The sequence below is a fragment of the Gymnogyps californianus genome, chromosome 2, assembly GCF_018139145.2.
Source record: "Gymnogyps californianus isolate 813 chromosome 2, ASM1813914v2, whole genome shotgun sequence".
NCBI classification, from domain to species: Eukaryota; Metazoa; Chordata; class Aves; order Accipitriformes; family Cathartidae; genus Gymnogyps; species Gymnogyps californianus.
The window spans coordinates 56,252,178-56,270,445 of NC_059472.1; the positions used below are offsets into that span (position 1 = coordinate 56,252,178).

General features: G+C 38.6%; 1 protein-coding gene across 1 annotated transcript in view; it reads left to right on the top strand.

Moving 5' to 3' along the window:
• The window catches only part of ANKRD12 (ankyrin repeat domain 12), a 70,428-nt gene extending 54,570 nt beyond the window's left edge, over nucleotides 1-15,858 (top strand). The window contains 5 exon segments of the mRNA XM_050891352.1: nucleotides 3-1,558; nucleotides 8,724-8,822; nucleotides 10,464-10,607; nucleotides 14,100-14,195; nucleotides 14,536-15,858. Coding sequence (XP_050747309.1) covers nucleotides 3-1,558; nucleotides 8,724-8,822; nucleotides 10,464-10,607; nucleotides 14,100-14,195; nucleotides 14,536-14,721 — 2,081 coding nt within the window. The 3' untranslated portion in view covers nucleotides 14,722-15,858.
• The last annotated feature ends 2,410 nt before the right edge of the window (nucleotides 15,859-18,268 follow it).

The following is an 18,268-nucleotide window of genomic DNA, read 5'->3' on the forward strand; positions in this document are numbered from 1 at the left end:
TTCATCATCTCTGACTGGAGCTGTTAGCAACAAGCAGGCAACAACGGGTACAAGTACCATTAAAAATATTGCTCAGATGAGCCCTTCAGAAGACTATAATATGCATTTAGAGCCATGTAGTCAAAGTGGCATGGCTCAGCAAACCAAACCGTGGGATGTGCCTTTTGACAGACTTAATTCATTAAACAATGACTTTAACAGCTCAGGTTATGGTGTATCAGAGCAAGATACTAACAGTATTATAGCAATGCATAATTCTGAAAACAGGACATTAAAAGAGCAACAAGTATCAGAATTTTTGCCTCAGCATGCTGAAATTAAGGGAAGTTCCAGTTCTCAAGAATCTGCATCATTTTTGCCTTCACAGTCACCTTGTTCTTTACCTATCCAGCCACTCCCAGATGTGTCTAAAAACGTTTCCTTACCAGGCATTAGCAGTCAAGATTCATCATTTGTGCAACAACAAAATCTAGTTCAAACTACAACTTCTAGTTTGGATACAGATGCTACTAGTACCAGAGAGCTGGAAAATGCTTTCCTCCCTTCAAACATTAAGAAGGCTGATGCACCCATTGCTGTATACTCCGAGAGCTCTGCAAAGGATATTTCACAGAGCTATGAAAGGGTGAATGATTTACCTGTGGTACCGTTAGAAAAAAATATTCCTGAAAGTGATAGCAGTTCACAATTAAATGTAAATTTGTACGCATTCGGTAAAGTTGTTTGTAAGAATGCTCAGAGTGAAGTGGATAGTAACACAGCAGATACGTCAGACATTAGAAATGAAAAAGGCCAACAAGAAAAGTTGGTTTCAGTGCATGTTGTTGATAATAAAGCCGACGTTGATCTCTGTGAACTAAGTTCAGGAATGTCAAAGGGAATTACGAACGAATTGGCTAATAAAAAACCTTGCACTGCAGACAGAGAAAATGTGTTGACAGATGATCCACCACAGTACTCCTATTTATCTAATTTGGAAAATAGTTCACAACAGATTACACAGGAAGAGGTGCATAAATACAGCCAAGTAGTCAAACTAGAAGAAGAAATTGCTGAGGATCAGAAGGTGGAACAGCAAGAAGTACCTCAAAGAATTACAAGGAACAGAGCAAATATACTTGCTAACCAGGGTAAGCAGAATCCTCTTGGCTGCACACAGACATCAGAAAAAGAGTCTGAATCATCAGCGTCTATGAAAGCAAGGATTAGATTAACTGAAGAGGATGATGCTCAGGTACATCATCCACGTAAAAGAAAGGTGTCGCGTGTGCCTCAGCCTGTGCAAGTGAACCCTTCTTTACTGCAGGCTAAGGAGAAAACCCAGCAGTCGCTGGCAGCTGTTGTTGATTCTTTGAAACTTGAAGAGATTCAGCCATACAGTTCTGAGAGAGCAAACCCATATTTTGAATATTTGCACATAAGAAAAAAAATAGAGGAGAAGCGTAAATTACTGTGCAGTGTTATTCCTCAGGCACCTCAATATTATGACGAATATGTGACCTTCAATGGCTCGTACCTACTGGATGGCAATCCCTTGAGCAAGATATGCATCCCAACTGTAAGTAACATAGTCTTTAAATATACAGTACAATGAAAGGCATGTTTTGCTTTTATTTTTGTAACTTTCATATTCTTCCTAACTTGCTTCTGAATACTTATGCTGAAAATAGTAAGTTGACATATATCAAATTAATATTGATCAGTAATGTCATATTTAAAAGCCCCATTCAGTGAAAATATAAAGAGTGGTTTCACAGTCATTACAAGACAACCATCACATATGACACCTGTAGAAGGCACACAGACAAATATTATATTTCCAAGTATTTACTACTGTAAAGCCTACCCTTTCAAAAGTGAAGTCAATTGTTGAGAGCTTCTCCGAATTTCTGCTGGCAATAATTTGGTTAAAACTAATTATTCAAAGCTGTTTCATTTGGAGAGGGGGTGAATGTGCGGTGCTTCAAAGTATTAAGTCCATCACCAAAAGTTTTAAGAGAGTGCCTGCTAACTATTTCAGTTTCTCCTTAATACTCTCAAGAGCAGCAGATGTAATCTGCTGTGTCCCGGCTTTTGTAATCCATCAGTTCAAAGTGTTCTGAATTCTATTTAATGTGAAGTCCTTTTCCTTTTCACTGAAGAACATCCATAGTTCAGGGACACTTGTTTAGTTCTAAGCTCTGTATAGTTCTGACACGGGCATATTCCTGATGACAGCTGTGAAGGAGGTCTGTGCAATGCGGAACATAATTGGCTCAAGTGTAGTTAATATTACTATTTGCTATGGAGGTGCCCCTCAAGGTGTCTCACAATAACACGGTCGCTGCTGGTCTCTGTTTTGAAGTCAGCATAATCGTGGTAGCACTTGAATCGTACTTCCTTTCTTTGCTCCTCAGCACACCTGATTCTGTGCTTATTGTTGTACATGGGGGGACAGGGGACACCCAAAACATCGTGCATTGAGGGTTTTCTAAAGTACTATTACTCCTGGGAGTAGGAGGTTTTCTATTTTCCCCCTATTATCTGATCCACTTAAACTGCTATAGTTCTGAGGTAGAACATAGTAGCTTAAACCTGTTTGAATGATTTAAGTTAACACACGTAATAGCTGAAATAGGCTGAGACCGTGTATTTGATTTCCTAAAGCAGTTGTTTGGCTGACATACAGTAGCTTGGTAGTGTCAGAATTCAGCAGTATTTGATTGTATGCCCATTACTTAAGACGTGTCAAGTTAGGACAAGTCCAAGTTTAGGAGGAATGGGGAGAATATCTTAATCCTTCAATGGCAAAAATGCCTACTAAACTGAACTGGTTTTGTATATGAAATCTCATATGCACAAGTCAAGCATCCAGTCTTCAGCCTCTGCATTTCCGAATGGACTAGTTATTATGTCAGCTCATTTAAGATAACTTGCCTCTACTTGAGATGTTGCCTTAGCTTTTTCCAGTAGAGTTGAAGATTCTTTTGATTAAGCAATGAACACAAATTTAGTTTATAAAAGTAAATTTTAAAATGTTTGCTTCATTCCAGAGGTAGTCATAATCCCTCGTATAAGCTGTTTCTTCTCATGCCCCCTATGTCTGCCCAAGAGAATAAATACATGTATCCTCTTAATGTTAAGTGAGTTCTCTTATTTGATGGTGACCACAGTTCTTTGAAATTAGTAGATCAATTACAGTCTGAGGAAAGATGTGGGTAAGATGACCCTTTTACTTGGTCTGCAAATGAACTAGGATTTATAGTAAGCTCTGCTACTATATACCAGGCTGTCAGCCTTCCCCAGTCTACAAATCTTTCTCAGTAGCTGTTGCAGCTTCTATAATATATCTTTATCACTGGAAGCAGAGAGTTTTGTATTTTTTTTTTATAGCAGCTGCTAGTCAAGTACGTACTGTTTCCAAGCTACAACTTACTGCGTTGGCATCACACTTCAGTGTTTAATTTGGGATAAGCGGAAAGTGGAGAAGCACGGCATATATTTTTCCCTGGCCCATCTTCTACCTGGGCAATAGAATTAATTTCCCTGTCATAAATGGCAATGTGTGTAGGCACTATAAGAAAGGGAGGGTTATTGACTTGATATTAAAGCACTGCCTCATACTTCCTTCCTGTCTCTGTTGCTGTATATAATAGAGACTCTGCAGTTCATGAAAATAAATTTAGGTAGTGGGGTAGTGCAAATACTTGGGTAACTTAGGTTCAGAAACTATCAGAGATTAACGTGTGCTCCCCATTCTCAATGGCTTTTAATTACTTGTTGAAAAGAAAAACTTCTAAAAAAAGTTGATAAAAATGTGAATACGTACTTGAAGGATTACAGTTATTGATTTTTATCTCATTTAGATTTCTGGGTTGCTTCCCTACACATACATGTTCTGGTGATACTGATGTTTCAAACTGTTACTTGTTTTGTATATGCTTTCACGGTACTGTTAATCTTCTACAGTCATAGAAAGAACAGGTGGGGCTTTTTATTCCAGGCTGTTAGGAACAAAAGGGAAGAAAACAAAAATTCTGAGAAGCCAAAATAAATGATTAGGAATTAGTGTTTATTTCCATTAGGAGTAAAGTGTAAGAAAGCAGCATGAGTTTTCATCTAAAGAGGGAGATATTTAAGCACTTTAGTTTTGTTTGTCTGAAAAATCATCTACAATGCAGCTAAGTGCTTTGTTCAATTACTGTTACTTGTGTAAATACACAATTTTGATAAAATTTCTCGTTTCTTTCCAGAAAAAAGATACCATTTAAAAAATTACTAGTAGTTCAGATTTAACTTCTCTGCAGAGCTTGCTTATGTATACAATTTAATAATTTTAGTTTGTCACCATTGAAAAACACAAACATTAATAGTTCCTATTACAAATACCGTAGAAAGGAGTATTGCTAAACCAGAGATCATTTCATGCTCAGAAATGAATGTTTGTTTGTATATTGTACACATTTTCCAACAACGTGAAAATAAGGGCTATGCCTAGTCTCTCTACAATTGTGGAATATTAATAACATGTACGTGTTGTTATGCATATAATGCGTAATTTAATATGCAACTGTAAAATGACCTTTCTGTTGGGATTTTTTTTTTTAATTTTTCCTTTGATAGTTCTTTAATCTCTGTTAACCTGATTTTTTCCTCATTCATTTACATAGACTATGGGAAAGTAGATACTCTCTCTTAAATTATTCCTGTGTTTTAGATATCACTGTGTGAAGGTCTACATGAAGACAATATATTTAGCTCTGACACTCTGAGACTCAGGATAGTTTGTGTAACATACTGTTCTCTGCATTGGAATTTTAATGATGCACTATAGTTTATCCGATGAACTTCAAACATCCTGTAGGTGGGAACCAGGAGATAGTGCACTCAAGTTTGATTTCCACAGCCTTGTTTATATACTGTCATTTGTAACCCATATCACCTAAGGCTGTAAGGATAGTTACGTATGAATTGTGGCGTCCCTCTCACCAATGCAAATACAAAACATAAGATAGGAGACATCAGGTCAGTTCAAAACAGAAGGAAGCAAATCTGAATCTTCTAACAGAGTAAATTTAAATTGTACTTAGCTATGTTGCCTCTCAGATTGCTAGATCAGTATGTTCTGCGGGGTTCAGTCATCTTTATCTGTACTGCCTCCTGAGAAGAGATACCAAGATGATTCATTTCCAGCTTCCGATGGCTATCTAGCAGATATGTTTCTAGTAAAAGGGATTCTGTCCAGTCTCTCTGGCATTGGTATAGAAACTTAAGTGGTAAAAGCTTATTTTAGTGGTGTTACCAGAAACTTGCTTCCTAAATACATGACATATTATAGCAATAGAGCAGGCCAGTCGATCTGGGTGGCATGGGTGAGGGGAGATAGAGGGATGTGTGAAAATAATTGCAGAAAAATTGTGTATGTGTGAATCTGAGTAAGCTTCAGTGTTGCTCTTTTTTGTAACGGGCACAAATGAGGACTGGAGGTTTATAGAGTGAAGAGTTGGTGTTCTTGTGGTAGTTGCTATGAAGGATGCAAGGCATGCAAGAAACTTTCTGAATTGATTTTAATGCGTTGGAGATGGTGAGGGTATGTCTTGAACCTTAGCTATTACCAAATAAACCTGTTTGATGGCTGCCTTCTAGTGAAGCGGAGCAGAGAGGTGAAAGGCTGAGTTCCGTCCACCTTTTCTGGGTAGTTTCTCAGACTGGGATTAGAGGACGCTCGAGAAGGCAGGGCCCCTTTGTTTCCCTCTCTTCTTTACGGAGTCTGGGCCCTTAAGAAACTAGTTCGATAACTTATTTTGGTTATACAAAAAACTGAGGTCACCTTTTCCTTGTGGCGTTCAGTTTCGTGCTCTGTTCTTGCAAGTCCAACATATGTGTTCGTATTTTCCTTACACGCTTTTTGTGGCCTCTCTACTAACCATCTCTTTGACTGGAAGATCGGAGAGGCTCCTCTGGCTGTTCTTGCCTTGAAACCTTAAACTTTCTGGTCTCAAAGGAAACTGAAGTTAATTTCCTTTGTCCAAATCCAGTGCTGGTTCACAAGCTGGGATTTCTAGCAGGTGGTGTGAGACTACTCAAATCCTGTTTGCAGACTTTAAGGATCCAAGGCTCACTCTTCCCGTGTTTCCAAGAAGAGAGGAAAAACTCTGTAATTTCGTAAATGATGGTAAACAAACTCAGTCCTGCATTTAGCTTTATGTTTTGGAAGACAGTATAGGGCTGACTGGAGTGTTTATAAATGTATACAGAGGCAGCAGCGATCTCGGGGATGCTCAAAACCCGTAGCTGCGCGCATGGCGCCTTGCTGCTCGGGCGGAATGGCTCCCAGGGCGTTCGGGGGTCCCGCCTCGGTTGGAAGGCCGCGGTGATGGCGGCGGGGAGCGGTGCGGTGTCTCCCAGCCTGGCGGCCTCCCTGCCCCGCGCGGCTGTCTCCTGCGGGGGGGGGGGGGGGGGCCGCTCCCGCCTTCCCGGCGCAGCGCTAGGGCGCCGCCTGCTGCTTGGGAGGCGTCTGTCCGGCCGGGGGCGGCGTGGGGGCTGCCAGGTCGGGGTGAAACTCTGGTTTGTTTGTTTGTTTGATAAACAGCTGTTGGTTAGAAGATCTGTATGTGGCTGATCGGCAAAAGCAGCAATCTAATAAAGCAGTTCTGGGATCCGAAAATAATCTGCTGTGATGTAACAGCAGCTTCACAGAGGCAGAGTTCTCTTACGCGTCTAAATAAAAGTCCATACAAGTTTGCTGTCTAGATAATTAAGTCCTTTCCAGTTATTTCCTAGGGTGTTGATTCTTATTCTGTTGCAAAATTAAACGGTCTATAAATTTAAGGGAATAACATTTTACAGTATTTGAAATTGTTCAGGTGATATGCATGCTCGCCAACTGAAATTTTTATTTCTGGATAACTTAGCTGCATAAACTGAAAGAATATTTATAGACAGATTGTTTATCTTGCTTCTTATGCTGTGTGCTTCTCTGTTAGCAAAAGCAATGAGATTTTTGAGAGATCTTTTGAGGTTTAGTAAAATGAATTAAATAAAAGCTTGGTGTTACTACAAGCATCTTGTCTTATTTTATTGAAAGACTATGACAGCACTGTTGTACTGTGCCATGAATGCAAAGTTTCCAGGCAAAACTAGACTGCAGTATATCTCAGGCTAAACTTAAACACACTGATATCCATTATGATTGAGGCAGATTATTCCAGTAGATGTTTGTGGTTTGGGGTTTTTTTGTTGTGTTTGTTTTTAATACTGATGACTTTACAAAATGGCATATGCCATAAACGTTACTCACCGGTTTGGGAGCCAAACTGTTTTCTTTGAGAGAAGTGAAGTGTATCTTGCTTAGTAGTTTGAAACGTGAAGGAGTTGAATGTCATTTTATACCAAATAATAACTTAAGGAATGAACCGCAATTAGTTATTCAATATGTTCTTTAATTCCAAAGACATTGGCTAACTTCCAGTTGGGGAAAAAATTGTCCTGAAATAATTTTCCAAGATAACAATAATTGAATAACTTTTGGTTGATAAATCACTGTGATACTGGAGTGTATAGGTGCAAGATTGATACTAGTAATGCAATGTGTCCATATTTTCATAATGAATGTATTATTTCTTGACAGTTGCAGGATCCATATCATTGAATAGAATTATTTATGTCTATGTGTTGTGTTAGGTACAAGGTAGAGTATAATACCTGTAGGTATGTATTTCAGCTGTGGCTTCTGAGTATCAATGGTAGTAAGCAGTGTTTCATTCAGTTTTTGATGAGTCTTTCCAAAGCAATATTGATGCTCTTACATCTAGCAGTTGTTAAAAACCATGCTGAACTGTCAGACAGAACTTGCATAGAGAAAGTAAACTTTGGGTGGAGCCTTAAAACTCCCAAGATGTTTATTAGTTACTTCTCAAGAAACATCTGATTTCTGCAGTTGCCATGAGGGCTCCCCAGGTGCCTTTTCAGTGTTTTTCATACAGCTCAGTCAGGACAGTAATACTGATTGTTTACTCTAATTGACTAAAAATGCAAAATGTTTAGAGTATAGCCAATCAATAACAGTGTTGGTAGCTCACTCAAGTCTATTTGATTTTTAATTTTTTTTTTCCTTAGGCATAAGCTTTTAAAAAAAATTTATTTGAATAACTGACAGAAGGAAACACTTTTCCAAGCCACTGCCTGAGGCTCTAGTGTACTTTTTGTGCTTGCCTGTGTTCTGCATGATTATAAGATTAGGAATATGGTCAGTTATCTTTTGTGCCATATAAAATGCCAGTGACACTGTACAGATACACCAAGTAACTTATTTTTTTAGCAATATTTTTCTTTTTCTTACTTTGCTCTTGTATTTGGCTAGGCAGTTTTTAACTTCTCAAAATAAACAGTTGTGCTTTAAAGAGTCTTTAAAATTGAAAGCAAGTTGTATTTTTACTATCTTCTAATGTATAGCCCTTTTAAAGAGCAGCTATGGCATGCTGACAATGACTGGTTAAAAGTACTAAACAGTTTGAAGTGCCATTTCAGTCAGGTTTATTAACTTTATGGTAAAGGATCCTTAAAACCTTTTATTGCAAATGGATTGAAGTCACATAATTAATGGAATGTACAAAACTCTGGTATTTTCCCTAAAAAATACCTTGCTTATGTTTTTTTTTAAATAAATGCTCAAATCATATAGGCAATGTTAAACATATGTTAAATACATATTCACTATACTATTTATAAAACTTTTTCCACAGATTACACCACCTCCATCACTGTCGGACCCACTTAAGGAACTATTTAAACAACAGGAGGTTGTAAGGATGAAACTACGTTTACAGCACAGTATTGAAAGGGTAAGACTAAAGTAATTTATTTTTTTATTTCCCAACTTAAGCTTTAGAGTTTTTTCTTTTTCAATGGACAGACTATATTTTGCTCAATTTAACAATGCTTTAGAAGTAATCTGCCTTCTATCCAAATTTATGAATTGGAGAAACTTCTAAATAAAAAATGGTTTCGACAACTGTTAGAGCAGAACACTTAAGTCAGTAAGACAGCAGCTTTTTCCTGTTAATTGCTCTAAGATGCGGCCCAGATTTTTCCCAGGAGCAGTGGGCAGTGGGAAGAAAGCTGCAGACTCTAGTTTTGAAAGCTAATAATGGTTGTAGACTTGTAAATCAGAACCAAATTGACTGAGTTAAAAGAATTGAAGCAAGAGTAAATTCTGTATTGGTAGAAGACACATGTGGCTCTAAGACTAAAACATTATTTGCAATATTCTGCTTGCAAAAACTGCCTAAAATTATGTTAGAACTACATCTGTAGGCTTCACTGAATCTGAACACAGAAATGGAGAAAATATTCCTGGTTTAAGAGTATTCTTTAATTTTAGGTTGCCAAACCTTTTTCCTTGGCAGCCTAGATTTAGATGTCTTGTCAGTATTGTGAGCCAGATTGCTTGTGGACACAGACAGGACCCTTTTCTCACGTAGAATGTATCTTAAGGATTTCCACGCAGTTATACAAGCAGCTGGTTCATTAAAACCCGATGTGGTAGTTTTTTGATTAAGTTGATTTCAGTGTGGCTTAACAAACCAGTTGAGGGAGGGATTTTACTTGAATTCAGTATTTCAGTGTAAAGCTAGGTATAAAATAACAAACACAAAGAATGTAAACATGGTTCAGGTTCTTACTGAAAAGAAATTAGTTGTAACCAAAGGAAAGATGCTGCTTTTTTCTGTTCTCTGAGGTTTTTATAATCAACCTTTTCTTCTTTAGATAAAAATTAGAGCCATTATGTTGCAAAGCAGTAAACACACATACATTATTTTACGTCTTAAAAAATTTGCATATTTTTGGTTATTTTGCTCAAATAGACTGTTCTTCAAATCAAATCCACTTTATACAACTGTAAGTCAAGTTTGGCTAAGTGAGCTATATTTTCTTGTCTCAGTTCAGGAAAGAATCTTTGTCCAGCTATGAATTTATGGAGTTTCTGCATGTTTTAAAAAAAAAAAAAAAAAAAATAAAAATTATTTAAATTATCCTGCAAATTATACTTCTGCTTCAGTTTGCTTGGCCATTGTGCCTGGCATGACAAGCATGTGACAAAAATCTTCATACAGTCAAGACTCACAAACCTATATCCCAATCCTATGCTCCTCATACCTTTCATTTTTCACCTTCTTCATTAACTAGAACTTGTCTCAGTAGCACTAAGTGGAAAATGTGGGCATGACATTCAGCCAACAGCGCTGGAGGGGGAGAAGGTGTTTTCAGTTCCGACATTCAGGGAACACTCTGCATCATTAAATTGAAATTTTGGATTTGGTTAGATGAACAACCGCTGCTCCCTCCACCAGCCCGTTTCTCACACTGTTCAAAAGTGTAAGCTCTAAAAAGAAATGTTTAAACAAATGGACATTTTTGTGAATCAAAAGGAAATGCTGAATTTACCAAATGTATATTTATATGTTGGTATCTTATTCAATTAGGAAAAGCTTATTGTTTCTAATGAACAAGAAGTTCTACGTGTTCATTATCGAGCAGCAAGAACGCTAGCTAATCAAACACTACCATTCAGTGCCTGCACTGTTCTGCTGGATGCTGAGGTTTATAATGTGCCTCTGGATGCTCAGGTAAAGAGATGTATTTCAGAATTTCAGACAAAAAGGTCTTTCTAGCCTGACTCAAAAGGAGTGTTTGGAGAGAATTCTGTTCCCATACTAAAATTGTCATTGATTTGTCTGGAATTAAGATTTTGCACATTATAGGTTGTTACTTTGATTAGGCCTCATTTGGGTGTACAATAACAGGAGGATATGGGTATATGTATGCTGGTTTTCTGTTTTGTACCATGTCTGGTTTTCTTTCACCTCCAGAAATTCTGAGAAGGATAAAATGAGGACATTGCTGATTTTTATGAAATCGAATTTCAGTCATAAACGGAACATATTTTGGAAGCTTACAAATATAGCTTAAACAACAAAAAAATCAGAATGTAAGATAATTTTTGTCAGTAGTCAGAGAATCGGAATGCAGTAGTGTGTGATGAGATTGGTTTGTGAAATTTGGAAATGTTTTGTGGAGGTATTCACATAATACTTTTCTCCTCTCTATAAGGCAGTCACTAGAACGGTTCCATAAAAAACAGATGACCAACAGTGAAATGTTGAACGCTACTAGATGAAATTATTTTTTTCAAAATCACCTCAAGCTCCATATTATTTACATGCGCCATGTTATTTACATGTTCAGTGTTGGTATTTAGTCCTGATTAAAACATAAAATGAGCAGTATACTTTGCATACCTTTTATGGACTACCACTGTTTGCTGCAGCCGTATCTCTAAGAGAATATGTCCTGGTTTCAGCTGGGACAGAGTTAACTCTCTTCTTAGTAGCTGGTACAGTGCTGTGTTTTGGATTTAGTGTGAGAATGATGTTGATAACACTCTGATGTTTTAGTTGTTGCTAAGTAGCGCTTATCCTAAGTCAAGGATTTTTCAGTTTCCCATGCTCTGCCAGCAAGCAGGTGTGCAAGAAGCTGGGAGGGAGCAGAGCCGGGGCAGCTGACCTGAACTAGCCAAAGGGGTATTCCATACCATGGAACGTCATGCCCAGTATATAAACAGGGGGGAGCTGGCTGGGAGGCGCAGATTGCGGCTCGGGAACTAACTGGGCATTGGTCAGTGGGTGGTGAGCAATTGCATTGTGCATCACTGTTTGTTTTTTTTTCTCCCCCCCCCCCCCCCCCCCTTTTGTTATATTCCTTTTCATTACTATTATTATATTTCATTATTACTATTGTTAGTATTATATTTTACTTTAGTTATTAAGCCGTTCTTATCTCAAGCCACAAGTTTTACTTTTTTTTTTTTTCCCCTTTCCTCCTCCTCACCCCACTGGGAGGGGGAGGGAGAAACGGCTGCGTGGTGCTGAGTTGCTGACTGGGGTTAAACCATGACAGAATATAATTTCATGGTGTCGGTATTTTATGAACAGGTCTGCTAACTAACAAAAATGGAAACAGCAGTCAGAACCTGTTTCAGTGACTGTGAGGAGCACATAATGCAAGGAAGAAATTTGATGTTTTGGATGTAATAAAAGTGTTGATGCATTGGATGTTGGGCATTTTAAAATGAAACACCTACATTTCCAACATATGTGGAATTCTACTTTAGTCCTGGAGCCCCTTATAGAATTAGTACAGCTTCCAGCGTTTCCTCAGTCTGTTATTACATTTTTTTTCCCCATCTTTAAAGAACTAGAGCTATGCACAACGAGGTGATTCAGCAGGAGATTGCAGTTTATGGAGACTGTATTGTTCTCCCATTTTAAGCTTTATACCAACAAATTTTTAAATTCATTTCCTTGGTAAATCTAACTGATAGGGCAAAAATTACATTTTTCTCTTCTGTTAACAGTCCAAATATCATTATTGTTAGTTCTGAAGTCCAGAATGTCCTTTGCTTTTTTTCTGCCCCAATGTAGAGGCCCTGAGCTCTTTAGAAATTTGAGATACATCTGAGTTATGCATGTAACTGCATTTTTATAGTTAACATTTTACAATTGATTTTAAATAAGCTGATTCTGTATTTGACTTCTGTGAAACAAAAGGAATCTTTATTGGCGGAGAAGCTGTTGTGAGTCATCCCCCCCCCCAAGTATTGCAGCTTTTTTGACCATCTATATAATAACAATAGTAGTAGTAAAACGCCTCTCCTTCCCCCTCACTACCTCAAGAGCTTTGTGTTTCAGTCTGTGGTAATTTTTCTTAGAATATTGTAATACTGCACATAATGTTCAGCAAAGTATTAAATATATTTTTTATTATAATTGAAATGAATGTTTTAAAATACCAACTTGTTGCTTTGATTTAAATTTGCTTCATGGGAAGAATGTAGATGTATAAGAAACCATTCTCTTGTAATGCATTCTGCCACTTTCCTGTTACCCCACTAGCAACTTTTAATTTTGTTCTACAATGAAGAAACACTTCTGATTAAATTTTTCTTGTATTTGAGCAAATAGCTGGGAAAGATTTGTAAGCAAAGATCTGGTTTATTTTGCAGGAAAATGACCACCTCAGAACTGTTTTTATGGGATTTCTGGGTCTTTGGAGGCTTGCCTTTACAGCTGCACATGTTGGGCAGACCTTGAGAACCGTACTTTGCAGTCATATGGGCCAAACCAAAGATGGGGGAGGCAAAAGGCCCAAGTTTCTGGTGAACAGGCTGTTAGCTGGTCACAGCTCACCTCAGTGCCTACAGTTCAGGGTTACAAGATCAGTGTTGTTGAGGGCTCTTTCTAGAACCAACCTGTTCAGCTGTCCTTGATATCTGAAATCTCAGCTGTTTTCTAGAGATTTCAGTCTTTGCAGTTTTTTTTCCTGTTCTTGCTCATTGCTACAGTGTGCAAAATCCTGCAGTGTATTTCCCCCCCCCCCCCCCAAAAAAAAGCAACAGCAGCTTGTTCTAGTTAGTGATTATTATTTAAATGTTAAATTGGCATAGTCTGGCTTTAGGACTATCTATAGAGTATCTAGTTTCTCATGATGGGCAGATGTGACATTCCAGATTCATATTAAATAGTTTTTAAAAAAAATAATTATTTCATTGAGCAGGACATAAGACATGTCTGCTCACTTTTTTTAATCTCCTTTTGGGGATTTTGATGGTAAAAATATTTTTTTATTATTGCTTTTGAATACTTGTGTAGCCACCTTAAGTCTTCCTTTATTAATGTTTTTGCTTTTCCCTGAGGGAATATTTATTTGATTTGTTACTGAATTTTAAAGAGAACAAAGAGATACCAATTTTGTGGAAGAATCTGCCTTGTACTGATTAAGACTTTAAGGCATAAATCTTTACGCCTCCTACTTTAAATTTCAAAAAGAGAGTACAGTAAATAGCTTGAGGGAAGCTGAAAATACCCATTTTTAGTGAGCAGCTGGTTCACAGTGAAAGTGGTGGTCAACATTTATGCTCGTATATACCTTGATACGTTGACTGAATTTTTCCATCTGAGGCATTGTTTATGAAGGTCCCACAAAGTAGGTTTTATGTTTTAAAGTATGTTTAAGACGGAATCATCAAATAACTTACAGTTTGAATAAAATTTTTTTTGCAGGCTGATGACAGCAAAACATCGGTGAGGGATCGATTTAATGCAAGACAGTTTATGTCGTGGTTACAGGATGTTGATGATAAGTTTGACAAACTAAAGGTACACTTCTTTTTCTTTCCCTTTAAAAAAAATAACAAACAACAAACCAATGTCGCTATGAAGATGAGATGAATAAATAGATGAATAAATAGTAGATTTGTATGGAATATCATAGGCTATTGTAGAGGTTTTAAGGACAACATAAAGGAGGGTCTAGCAGTATAAAAAACTAACCTTTGTTGCTATATAGTGTAATGGCATAATCTGCAAATTTCTAAATACATAGTGGGGAAATTACTTCCTACCACCAGAGAGGCTCCTAGATATTTTTTCTATTTTCAAACTTGTTGCAATATTTTTTCAAATATTGAAATAACTTCTTTCTCAATTTTCAAAATAGACGTGCCTTTTGATGAGGCAGCAGCATGAAGCAGCAGCTTTAAATGCGGTACAGAGACTGGAGTGGCAGCTTAAACTACAAGAACTTGATCCTGCTACATACAAATCTATCAGCATTTATGAAATTCAGGAGTTTTATGTTCCTCTTGTTGATGTTAATGATGACTTTGAATTGACGCCAATATGACAACTAGCATCTTCTGGCTCACCCTTTCCCTTGGACAACTAGAGATTGAGGTGCAGTGATACACAAAGGTATTTTTCTTTTAAGACAGAGCACTTAATTCTGTGGAATACTACCTTTCTCAATAATTCAGGTGTTCTTTCAGAGAAGTGTGGCACGGGCTCTTGTTCAAACACAGAAGATGGCTGCTAATTTTAAAGTCAGTTTCCCAGTAACTGCCACTATCTGTATTTTAAAATTGCCTGTAGCTTTAGAGCTTATTGCTGAAAAAGATGACGAAACATGGTGAGTTAACAGCGCTGGAAGCTGTTAATAACTAAGCCACCAAAAAACAAATGATACTTAAAATCTGCTATAAAGCTTTGTGTTATGAAACTTCAGTAACAGTTGAACTCCCACAGAAAAATGATGAAAGAGCCTGTGGAAGAAAATGTAAGACTGGGAGGAAAATAGTCTATTAATGTTATTATATTTTGTAAATTACTGTACAGTTTTCTTTTTGGAAAAAGATGTAATATTGTCTTCATTTTTAAATAATTTATTTTATACATATTGTGCAAATGTAAATAGTCTTGTAATTAATGTTCAAACCTGTATAAAATAGATATTTTAACTGTAAAACTGTTTTTGTCTAATGTTTTATTGGACCAAAGTTGTAGTTTTTATTAAGTGTAGTGTGTTTCTGGTTGGCAGTTCTTTTTTGTATGGCATGTGTTTGATTTAGCTGCTTGTTTCATCACCATAACTGTAAAAGAATTGAAACTGAACTGTATTGCATGCTTCACAGAACTCTTAACTCCTTTACTTCAATAACTGATACCTAAACAATTGTAATATTTACAAAATCATACTTCATATTAGTCTGCTGTTGTAATGCCATACCTATGACTTACTATATTGAAAATATTTTTGTGTAAAACAAAAAAACCATTTTGCTCTTATATGGTGGTCTCGTAATAGAGCCTATTTTTTCCAACAAAATGCCTTTGAATGAAAATTCTTAAATTGTATATTGTCTATTTTAATATTAATCTATGGAAGGATATGTAAATAGTTGTAAATATACTGTTTAATAAATTTTATTGGTCATGTTATTGGTTGGAATTTCTTAATATTGTAACACTTGATATATCAAGTCTTAGCATTCCTGAAATATCTAAGGAGGCTCAATGAAAAACTAAAAAAGTTTCCCGTGTTGTCGCCATTTAATGCTTTTTTATTCTTAGTACTGTTAATGAGCAGATAGTTAATTATTTATTAGTAGGAGGTTACAGATATTCATGAAGAAGATTTGTTACCTTCTAGTCCATAAATTATTCAAGAATGCTCGGGATCTGATGTCTGTGAAATTACTTCTGAAAGAAATGGGGCTTGGGCAAGAGACCTGGTTACCCAGAAAAGAGATTTAAAGTACTTGGTTTGAACTGATTTTTAATTACTAGGTGAACTACTACAGAGTACTTATTCCTTATGTGCTTGTATGAATGCCCAGGGTGCCTTTCTTGTGACGGAGAGCAAACGGGCATTGAACAAGAGATGGTATGGAGAGCAGGCTCCTTCCCGTGTGCACGTCACTGCCAGTTCCAATCAAGAATAAAGTAATAGTAACTCAGGCATAGTAAAACGAATTAAAATGTCGTTCCTGCCCTGTAACTTTTTTCCCCACTTTTAATTTGTTAGGTACCTGTGGAAGGAGAAGTTGTTCTGCTTTTATAAAGGAATATCTTCCTGACATCACTCAGAATTGAAGATGTACTGAGGAAAATGCAAATGTGATATTCTTCTGAAAGTAAAATATTCTTCTGAAAGTAGCTGTAAAATTTTAAAATAATACAGAAATCTGTATTATCTGCTTAAAAAGACAAGGGAAAAAAATGGATAAAGCTGCAAGGTGTTAACAACTAGTCAGTGGGTATGAGTTACTTCCATCAGATACTTAAGAGTAATAAAAAGTAACATACATATCTGGAAGTGGGAGAACCTAACAGAGACTTTTTGAAGTATGGTATATGAATAATTAAGAGTATTAGATAAAGAACAGAAAAGATAAACTGCGTTGCAGGAGTGTTGGCTGTGTTAGAAAAGAAGCGGGTGACAAAAATACTTGGGACGGAGGAGACAACTGGGCGGATTTATAGCTGGAACTTGGTGCAGTTGTACAGGGGTACCTCAGTGTGTGCCCAGAGAGAGCAAGGGTGACGGAGTCTACCAGGGCAACGGCGGTCACACAGACCAGAGAGCGGGACGGCCTTGGGGTGCCGCGGCAGTTCTGCGCCCCGCGCGGCAGCAGGAACAGCCCCGTGGGTCTCGCAGGGCTGCGAGGAGGGTGGGGGTTCAAGCATGTTTACTGTACAACAAACAGAAAGTTCATCCTCTGGAATTATCAGCAGAAACATCATTGTGATAATTTAAAAATATTTTGGCAGTATCCTATCTCACAAGATCTGAAGACAGATGTTTGTTAGGGTTAGCCTGTGTCTTCTTTACAAGGAGAGATGATTTCCTGTTATCAGGGTCTGTGAAACAGATTGGGGTTTTTTCAATTGCAACTGCTTGGTAAAAATTTAGTCACTCAAAGAAACGGGACTGTCCAAATGTTTCAGTCTCTTAGACAATGATCTCCTGGCTTCTCTGATTTGAGTCCAGGGTTTGTTCCAGTCATATATTTTTTTTCAAGTTTCCTCTGTGGGATGATACCTCGTGTGGTGTTCAAGGACGCCCTGCTGTGGATTTACCTCAACAAAGTGGTGTGAGTTGGGACGGGAGGAGGGATGAGACGAAGTACAGTAGTAACTTGTTGGGGAGAAGGCCCTGTTTCCCTCGCGAGGGTCTCGCTGTCTCCTGGGAATCCCGACGGCTACTCTGCGTTTCTGGGTACCGAGCCAGGTTCCTCCTGCGTTTTTCTTCTAGGGACGAAACTTGTTACCTTGGTCCCTTGGAGCTTGGCACGTAGAATAAACCACCCACGCAGCAGCATTTTTGAGCTCCTGAGCGGGGCTGTCGAAAGCCCAGGGTCCCTTCCTCACCAAAGGCGGGCAGCGGCTGCGGGGCTCCCCGCGCCACCTGCTTGGCGGGGCACAGCCCCTCCGCCGCCGGTTCTTTGTCGGGACAGCTGCTGCGGATTTATCGCCAGGCTCCAGTTCCCTCCTCTTCAGCGCCTCGGCGGGCCGCCTCCAGAGGCAGAGCCCGCTGACCTGCCGTGGCGGTTCCCCCCTGCTCCCTTTCTTCTTTCTCACGCCCTGCCCGCAGCCCTCCGGTGCGGGGCTGCTCCCCCAGGCGCCCTGCCCTCCCCGCAGCAGCCACTCGGCGAAACCCCTGCGCCCTGCTCCTCCCTTCCCAGCTCCCCTGGGCCGACTTTTCTCCCCGCAAGACCTCCGCGTTTTTCCCCTTGCTCGCACCCGGGGCTGGAGGGGTGATGTTCGGCCGCTCACCCCGGAAAAAGCGCCCTGCCGCCGCCGCCGCCGCCGCCTCTGCCCCTCCGCTCCCCTCCCGCTAAAGCAGACGGGAGCACGAAGCCCCCATCCACCGGCCCCTGCCTCCCCCCCCCCCC